The sequence below is a fragment of the Nelumbo nucifera genome, chromosome 2 (genome assembly GCF_055504915.1).
Source record: "Nelumbo nucifera cultivar China Antique chromosome 2, China Antique-T2T, whole genome shotgun sequence".
Classification (NCBI taxonomy): domain Eukaryota; kingdom Viridiplantae; phylum Streptophyta; class Magnoliopsida; order Proteales; family Nelumbonaceae; genus Nelumbo; species Nelumbo nucifera.
The window spans coordinates 27,159,717-27,169,138 of record NC_142650.1 but is presented as its reverse complement, the minus strand read 5'-3'; the positions used below and the strand labels follow the sequence as shown (position 1 = coordinate 27,169,138).

The window sequence follows — 9,422 nt, the reverse complement described above, 5'->3', positions numbered from 1 at the left end:
ATTTAATTATACATCAAATATTGACACATTTGACCTAAAAGTTAAATTGTTGACCTAGACCAAATAGGAAATCAATTTCATTTTTGGTTGGTTTTAAATTTGTATTTCATTTCCATTATCAATAAAAACAATTCTTGTTTATGACACTTATTTTTTCTTTAATATGATTAATATAAAATAGTAGACAAATGGCCCATTTTTTCTACATTTTTTTATTATGTGAATTTGTTACTATTTTAATTATTTTATTATTAATTATGGTATTGTGGATTCACCCAATTAACTGGGATGGTTGAACTGGCTTACCCAGGAAAAATAATTTTGTTATTTTTTGTTAATTATAAAAGAAGGATAAATTACTGAAACCTCCCTTAAAGTTTCTGACCATTGTTGAAATCTCCCCTAAAGTTTGGTAATTGCAATCACCTCCCTTGAACTTTCGAATACAGTTGCAAGTAGACCCCCTTTCTTAGAATCCTCTAACAAGAGGCACACAAATGTCCAAAACACCCATTCAGTTACTATTGAGGTTGTTTCTTGCATAACAAACAATACAAATTTTATGAACAACAACAAAAGAAAGAAGCTTAAGCTGCAACTTTGAGGGATTCATGTGAAGGGAAAATTTATAAAATAAATCAATTTTAGAGAAGAGATTGGAAGGGTTTGGGGTAGTGATTAATATGAAGAGAAAATTCTGAAAATAAACATTTTAGTCAAATTAACTACATGGTTATTTTGGACATTTTCATGCCTCTTGATTTTGAGGATTATAAGAGAAGGGGTCTACTTGCAACTGTGTTACAAAGTTTAGAAGAGGTGATTGCAATTACCAAACTTTAAAGGGGGTTTTAGTAATGGTCAGAAACTTCATGGGAGGTTTTAGAATTTTACCCCTTAAAAAACATGGATTTCATATTGTTAAAAAGCATTTGATAAAGCTCTAATTATTGGAATTTATTAAATAAAAAATACCTTAAATACAAGATTTAATGTGAGAGAATGTGAATTGATACTTTATAAGAGATTGGAAGGGTTTGGGGTAGTGATTAATATGAAGAGAAAATTCTGAAAATAAACATTTTAGTCAAATTAACTACATGGTTATTTTGGACATTTTCATGCCTCTTGATTTTGAGGATTATAAGAGAAGGGGTCTACTTGCAACTGTGTTACAAAGTTTAGAAGGAGGTGATTGCAATTACCAAACTTTAAAGGGGGTTTTAGTAATGGTCAGAAACTTCATGGGAGGTTTTAGAATTTTACCCCTTAAAAAACATGGATTTCATATTGTTAAAAAGCATTTGATAAAGCTCTAATTATTGGAATTTATTAAATAAAAAATACCTTAAATACAAGATTTAATGTGAGAGAATGTGAATTGATACTTTAAATATAAGACTTAATGAGAGGGAATTAAATGATGTGAAAAAATGTAAATGATATTACATTATTAGCCCTCAGAATTAAAGAGGGAATAAATTCAAAAATAGGGGTAGCTTAGTCAAAAAGAAAGTTCTACACCCTTATTATTGTTTAATATGTCAAATGTATGATGTTAAAAATGTTTCCAAAATTTTCTTCAATTTCTAAATTTTTTTCATTTTATTTATTTTTTTTTTCATTTTATTGTTTATTTGTGGCAACATGAGTTAGCCCATTTAAGCTAAAATGGTTTAATTTCTTACCACTACCTAAAAGAAAACACTATTTTTCCATTTGGATTTTAAAAGTATAAGTTTCTATGTTATTAGAATTATTAATTTATTATGTATGGATTTAATTAATAGAATTTAATGATGAGAATAAATAAAAATTCTTTAAATATATGATTCAATGAGGGTGAATGGGAGTCAATACCTTTAGGCTGTGTTTGGTTTGAAGGAAAAAGTAGGGAAAGGAAAGTTAAGATAGGAAAACCAATACAAGGTTTCTAAAGGTTTCCCTTTTTTCCTACTTTTTCCTCTAAACCAAACTTAGTCTAAATGTGAGTTTTAATGAGAGGGAATTAAATGTATTGAATAATAGTATCCAAATTACATTTTTTACCCTCACAATAGAGGGGTCATATTTCAAAAAAAAGGGGTATTTTGGTCAAGAAAAATTTTAGAAATTTTAGAATCTATTCATACTTTTTATAGTAGTATAGATTTGATTCGAATCAAATATAAATAAGGGTAAGTTACAAAGACCCCCTTGTACTATGGGGCCAGTGACAATTAACCCCCCACATACTTTCATTTGTGACAAAGACCTCCTCTACTATGTGTAAGTGACAATTTCTCCCCAGACTTTCATTTGCGACAAAGACCCTCTTTAACTTTTACTTTACGACAATTACCCCCTCTGTTAAAGTTTTGTCAATTAACTTTGAAAAAGGTTCTTATTTAGTTATTTAAAATGTTTAAATCCATTGACTACTTTTTTCTTATTTATTTGAGTGAGTTATGATTTGATTAGTTTTCTAAATATAATATTGAAGTCCTCTCAGTTGCCCTAACAATTTTTTTTGGTAAAGATCAATTGCCCTAATAGATCCTTACAAATTTCTGGTTGGATCCAAAATTCAAATGAATGGTAGAGGTTTCTTTGATAGATATAAATTTAAAGTTTCATTTGTTTTTTTTTATTTATTTATTAGAGAAAGGAGTGAATAGTTTTATATTTTAAGATGAAGAGAGACATTCATGTCTTTGTAATGAAACAAGAATTTAAAGAAACTTGTTTTTTGTATCAGTGAAATGATTCTTGTTATTTTATTTGTTTTGTTTGGAGAAAATGGATGTGTTTTTTGGTTAATTAGAGTTTAAGAGAAAAGGGTGATGAAAAGAAAATAAGTATAGTTTAGGTGAGTATTTTGGTAACTTAACGCATTGTGTCATCTGACTTAATGGTTAAGGCGGTATTTGTCAAAAAGTGAAAGTTCAGGGGGTCTTTGTCATAAATGAAAGTTTAGGGAGGTAATTGTCACTAACCCCATAGTATAGGGGGTCTTTTGTCACTGGCCCCATAGTACAATTCCACCTTATATTTGATTCAATTCTACCCATTTTACAACGAATTTGAATTTCCTCCTTACACACCTGACAGTAGGTTGCACCTATGTATTGAGAGTAGATCTCCCAATGAAGAAAAACAACTAGGACTCATTGCAATCAAAAGCTCTACACAGTTTGAAAGCATGGGAATCCAGCGATACATTGGGAACATCTCACGAATTTAACATACATGTATGAGAGATATTTCCAATGTGTTGTGAGATGTTATGTTAGTAGAATTTTTGCTTGCAATCGATCTGAGCTCAAATGGAAGCATACTAGTATGGGCAGTTTTTCCTATGTGCGGCTACAATGGGATGAGATTCCCTGCAAGCAAAAAACTTTGCACACACACTGTTAAATCATGTGAATCCATACATAAATTGGGAATATCTCCCCATGAATTTAACAAACATGTATGGGAAATATTCCCATTGTGCGGTTGGGTCTTGTGTGCAAAGTTTTTACTTGCAAGAGATCCAAGCTTAGCTGAAACTTGCTATGAAGTCGGTGTAAGGATCATTCTATGAGGAGGAAATCCGAACTCTTTACAGCATTAGGAGGAAGTAACTCCTCTATCTCAATTTCTTGTGTTGGAAATAGGATCCATGGTTTATGCTAAGTGTAAAATATAGAAACCTCCCCTGAAGTTTCTAATCATCATAAAGACCTCCCTTGAGGTTTCACTTTGATAAAAACCTCCCTTATAGTTTACCAAAAACTTTTGTTCTAATAATGAAGACTTCAAAGTTACGAAATTACCCTAAGGGAATCTTTCAATATAATTTAAAAGGTCAGATTTGCCCTTCTAAACTTCACTAGGCCTAATGTTTTTAAAGTAAAATTACTTTGTTCTTTTCTATCTAACTTGGGGATTTTTTAGATTAAAAGCGAAAAACTCTTTGGTGGTATTTTAGTAAATTTTCATATAAATTGATAGGTGTAAGGGTAAAATGGGTATTTAAAAAAACTAATGCATTAGACCAACATTTTCTATCCATGACAATAAAAAAATAAAAACGGTATACCACAAAGGAGGTTTTTCTGAAAATGAAACCATAGGGGAGGTTTTTATGATTGTCAACCTCAAGGGAGGTTTTTATATTTTACCCATTATTTAAACATGTTTCAGATTCGGTAAGGCCTAATTTATATCATCTATAAAATAGTTGAGACCTTAATAAGTTTTAAAATATGGCAATGTATTGGTGTGTATCATTTCAGAGTCACTGAAACTCTGAAATTTTAATAAATGATGCAACATGATGATTGACAAATTACCAAACCCAAAATATAGAAAAAAAGAAGATTTTCGATAGATTGAAACTCTAGATAATAGAAAGAAGGAACTTGATTGATGGTCGATAGGAAGGCCGAAGACCATCCTTTGGTCTACCCATGTGAAAGTCTTATATGCCATTAGTTGCAGTAATTGCTGACTTTGGTGATTGTCTTTCAAGCCTTAAACTATCTTTGGTTTAATAGAAAATAAGAGAAAAACAAAAGATTGAGAGAAAGTTTACAAGAACCTTCACAAAACTTCGATAGAAAATAAGAGAAAGAAAGCTGAGAGAAGGCTCACAAGAACTTTCATAAAACTCAAATATACTTACCCTCAACTTTCTGTTTCTCTATTCTTTTCTATCAACCTTCACAAAACTTTGTACATTATTCGGTTTATACTGGAAGAAAAGTCCCAAGTCCAAACACGTAGTTTTGAGAGCAAACTATAGACTTTGACCAAGCAATCCCATTAAGCACAAAGAATGTTAGTGTAAAAATTAGAAACTATCACCCCAAAAAGTTATAGTTAGATATGAAATAAACCATAGTGGAATTATGGTTCAAACCCAACTACTATTACCAACAAAAATAAAATTTTCAACTCTTTGATACAACTACCCGACTGACTGATTATCTCCAAGAAAACAAATGTCCCTGGAGATTTTATTGGATTTAAATATATGCCTGCTATACATTAGAATTTCATGGCACAGACAATTTTCTTACAAGGAATTGAAAATCCTTTGCCCTGGTGACAATATTGCTTTTGGGTCGAACATGGCTTTCCTGGCTTTGAAAGTGTTCCATTTGGGCCCAAAATGCTTGATCCATTCTGCCTTGGATTCGTGGTGAGGAAGATATTGTTTAATCTCGATGCCAGCCTTGTCACAGAATTCCAGTATTTCTCTATTTTGTCTCTGAAAAAACTCCAGATCATGTATCCCACTTGATCGCAGTAGTGCAAGATGGTAGAATATATCTTCATCAGGAATCACTGAAGACATCCTGCCTTCCCACCTGCAATGCACATTGAGGTGTTAATTGAGCGTACATAATTAATCACCCTTCTTTTTTAAATACCCTTGTGTAGGGGTGTCAATTCGATCAGATGTGGTCCATGCCGATCCAGTCCAATATGAGTCCATTATGGATGGATAGGTCCAATCCAATCCGATGAATATTTTGAACCATTTTTGACCCAGTCTAATTCTATGTTTAAACTGTCTAATTTGTCCAAACTGATTTTAATTTTGATAGGTTTCAACCTGAACCTGGTCCATTGACATGTGTATTCTTATCTTCTATCTATCAATGGACCTGATATTGGTTCAATCCAACCCAATCCAATATAAATCCATAATGGATGGACTGGTCCAATTCAATGTCTTATTGATCCGTCCAATCCATCCAGAAAAACAGGTTCGTTGACACCCCTATCCTTGTGTTCTATCAGTTGGTAGTAACTATTTATTAGAGAATAAAAGCATATTCAGAATCCTCAGCTAACAGTTTGAACTGTTAGGTTGAACGATTCTCTCATATGGTATCATAGCCTATTTGACCAAGTGATCGCTGCTCCTATTATAATTAAGTAAGTTTTGCACAAGATATGAGTGGACATGTGCCTATTGATGCTTCAAATCCGATAGAATTTTGTGTAAGGTAGTGCATTAGAGAATAAAAATATATTCAGGGACTTCACCTAACAACTTAAAAGCTGTTAGGTTGAATGGTTACTGATAGTGACATTCGTTAGGTCATATATGCTTACTTGTTTCGGTTCATGGGATAGAAACGGTTTAGAGCGGTCTTGTTCTGTTTCAGGAGGATTCCCTTGAAAACACCAGAATTGAAATCAAAGATCCGAGATTTGGGTATAAAGAGATTAAGCCACGGATGAAGAACATCTCCCTGCTCTTGTGACTGGACTTTCAATGCTTTACTTCGAACTCTATTTAAGAAATCTAGATAGGAGACATCTGTTGTGGTGATCATGCCAGGAATAAAGCTCAACCCTTCAAGTAACAATTTTAGTTCCTGCACTAAAGATTCCCAAATTAGTATGTCTGCAAATGGTTAGTCCGAATTTTAAATTCGGTCTAATTACATATTCTAATTAAGCTACTTGTATATAATTGGATCAAATATGAATCCACCTCAATCCAATAATATTTCAAGTATATACTTAAGTCTAAATACAACAAAACAAAATTTACATTACTAAGATTAGCTTGAAAAACCTAAAAAAAAAAAATAAAAATGGCCAAAGATACAGGCCAACACGTACACCCCGTCCAGAGTCTCAACCTGTATCGATATTTAGAACCTTGATTTCAAGAATAAATGAAAACAAAAACATGACCTTTTTACTTTACAGAATTACAGTTAAGAAAAGACATACCTCATCAACCGTATCCTGGTTGATAGTGAGATCGTCGTAGTACTTGGCCACTTCTATGGTGTAAACAATGCCATACTGTTTTGCTAGGGAAGTTATTCGTGGATCATCTGATGTGTCATGTTGCATAACGAGGGTACCTTCAATGTAATCAAATGTCTTGTTCTCATGACTTGTATGGGTTGAGATCAAAATTTCTTGGTCTCTTGTAAAAGCAAAGAAGTCTACATAGTACAAACTCATCCACTTCACCTGCAAGCAATTTTACAACATATATATAGATGACAACAATAAACAATAAACCTACAGGGAGACATTAATTATTAGGTTTAATGGTAAAATCTGGAGCTAACAAGCATAAGAATATGAGTTTGAATATAAAAAATGCCAAAGGTTAGAACTGCTTCCCTTCCAAATACCCTATCCTTGATAGCTGGGATCAATATTGAGTAGGCCTTTATTCTGAATGCATGGTTTAAAGTATTAATACACCCAAATGTATTGGCAGGGGTGTGTGGATACTTTTTACCCCATGCATTTTATTTCTTTTAGTTTTCTTTCAAAATTTCACTTTATATATATATATATATATATTATCTAATCAATAAAAAAATAATTTCTTGAAAAACCTTTAAATAAATGTATCAAAAATCCAACGATATGATACGATACGCCCAATACTTAAAACCTTATCTAAATGTATACTTTAGTATAAAATTAGGCTAAATTATCATCTACACAATTCTATAAGCCCTGATATCTTAATGATGAATGAATTATACCGTGCTTGGGGCCTTTTCCAATGCAATTCTTGCTCTAGTGATGATGCCAAACTGGCCAAGACCTCCCAATACTGCATAAAACAGCTTTGAGTTTGTGTGTTTGGAGCAGGTCACTAACTCTCCTTTTCCTGTATCATAACAATCCACACATTTAGATTTAGTGCGTATTGGTTTAATTTATTAATTGCAGACTCAGACCGGATGCATAACCGGACAGCAATGTGAAGGCTATTTGAATTTAATGAATACCAGCTGGTTGGTTATTTTGGCTGCCTGTTTTCAATTCTGATGGTCCAACCATCCGGTCTGGCCAGTCTGACAAAACCAAAACATTGAACTTTAAGGTAAAAAATAAATGTGAAAAACGTTTATATATATGGCTTAATATCACTGAGGCCCCCACTTTAGGCATTTATGTGTTTTTTTCTCTCTCTTGTTTTTTTTGGTCTTTTTGTTTTTTCTAGTATTGGGGACATAGCAGGATGCACATGAGGTCCACCAACCTTACCATAGTCTGCCATTACATGCCCTTGTGCTTTGATTTTTGGAGGAACACCGAGCGACCATCTCATCTATTATATCGTCACCCTAGCAATCTCCTAGATGTGACGTATACTTGACAATATATAGATATATGTATATGGGATCTGCTGCGAACACAAGTGTGTGGACCTGACTATGTTATACCCATTCACAAATGAACATGTCACTTATGCATGGACACATACCACATGGATCTTATATATCTATATATTCAGTACTGGATTGGTCATGTAGCCAGGTTTGCATGTTTGTGTTTGAATCAAATCTGAAATGAGAAGTAGGTACACTTAAATGGCTATGGAGTTACCTGTAACAACGTCCAACTCATAGACATTGCTGATCTGGGGACCATAACGAAAGGTTTGGCCGCTTATACCAGCATTAGATAGAGTCCCACCCACAGTTAGATACAAGAAGTCGGTCCATGACCTTGGTGCAAGGCCATATTCAAGGGTGGCACGCAGCACATCGATCCAAAGCTGCTCCCCACCAGCATCTACGTACCAATTAATCGCCATTGATGTAGTGCTCCTAGACACATTAATCCGACTTCCGTTCTCTTCATTGTTCAGTGATCTCATGTTCACAACAACACCATCAGGAGCCATTGCTTGTCCATTGACTGAATGACCCATGCCCTTTGCAGCTATAAGGAAAGGAACTGGAGACTCAAAAGAGAATGTTATCAGTGCTGCAATGTCGTCCTGTGACTCCGGATAGAGAACGGCAGCCGGAATAACTTGGGTGATATTACCATAATCAATGGAGGCCGAGGTTTTAGCCTTGGCGTCCAAACGGAGCCTAGTGTCAATGTAGAGAGATTGGAGGTCTGATGGAAACAAACTAGCTGTTCTAGACAGCAGACCACTTGTAACAAATATCAGGATGAAGAAGGATGGAAATGGATTGCTCTTCTTACCCATGATACACTTGATGACTGATGAGTTCTGTTTTTATGGGCTTAGAGAGAGAGAGAGAGAGATGGTACGAGAATAAGGTGGTGATTGACTGATGCAGGAGATGTATTGGGATGGTGGGGGTATTTATAGGTGCATGGGGATGAAGAAGGGTTGAAACTTTGTATAGGGAGCCAGTTTAAATCTAGCACGGAAGAAATCAAAGACTTAAGCAGCGAGATCAGAAGATGATATGCCGTATAAGATGGTCAGTCTAGAGAGAAAAGAAAATAAGATTTAGTAAGATTTTGTTTAGGTTCATTTGAAGACTATAAGGAAAGAATGAGAAGTAATCAAAGGTGGTGGTTTCACAGTATCCGTTGTTTTTTTGGGTTGCCAAAGTGTCCAAATTCCCTTTCAACATCAGTTATATATATGGTTTGAACGGATAAGATTCTTTTCACTCTTTAATTTTCCATAC

General features: G+C 33.9%; 1 protein-coding gene across 1 annotated transcript; it reads right to left on the bottom strand.

The window, feature by feature from the left end:
* Window positions 1-4,875: 4,875 nt before the first annotated feature.
* Window positions 4,876-9,060, bottom strand: LOC148802022 (cytokinin dehydrogenase 3-like). The gene is made up of 5 exons (XM_088898765.1): window positions 8,353-9,060; window positions 7,503-7,630; window positions 6,724-6,972; window positions 6,094-6,359; window positions 4,876-5,339 (listed from the first exon to the last, which is right to left on the bottom strand). Exons 1-5 carry the CDS (start codon window positions 8,966-8,968, stop codon window positions 5,045-5,047), a joined length of 1,554 nt encoding a protein of 517 aa, XP_088754891.1. The 5' UTR covers window positions 8,969-9,060; the 3' UTR covers window positions 4,876-5,044.
* Window positions 9,061-9,422: the final 362 nt, after the last annotated feature.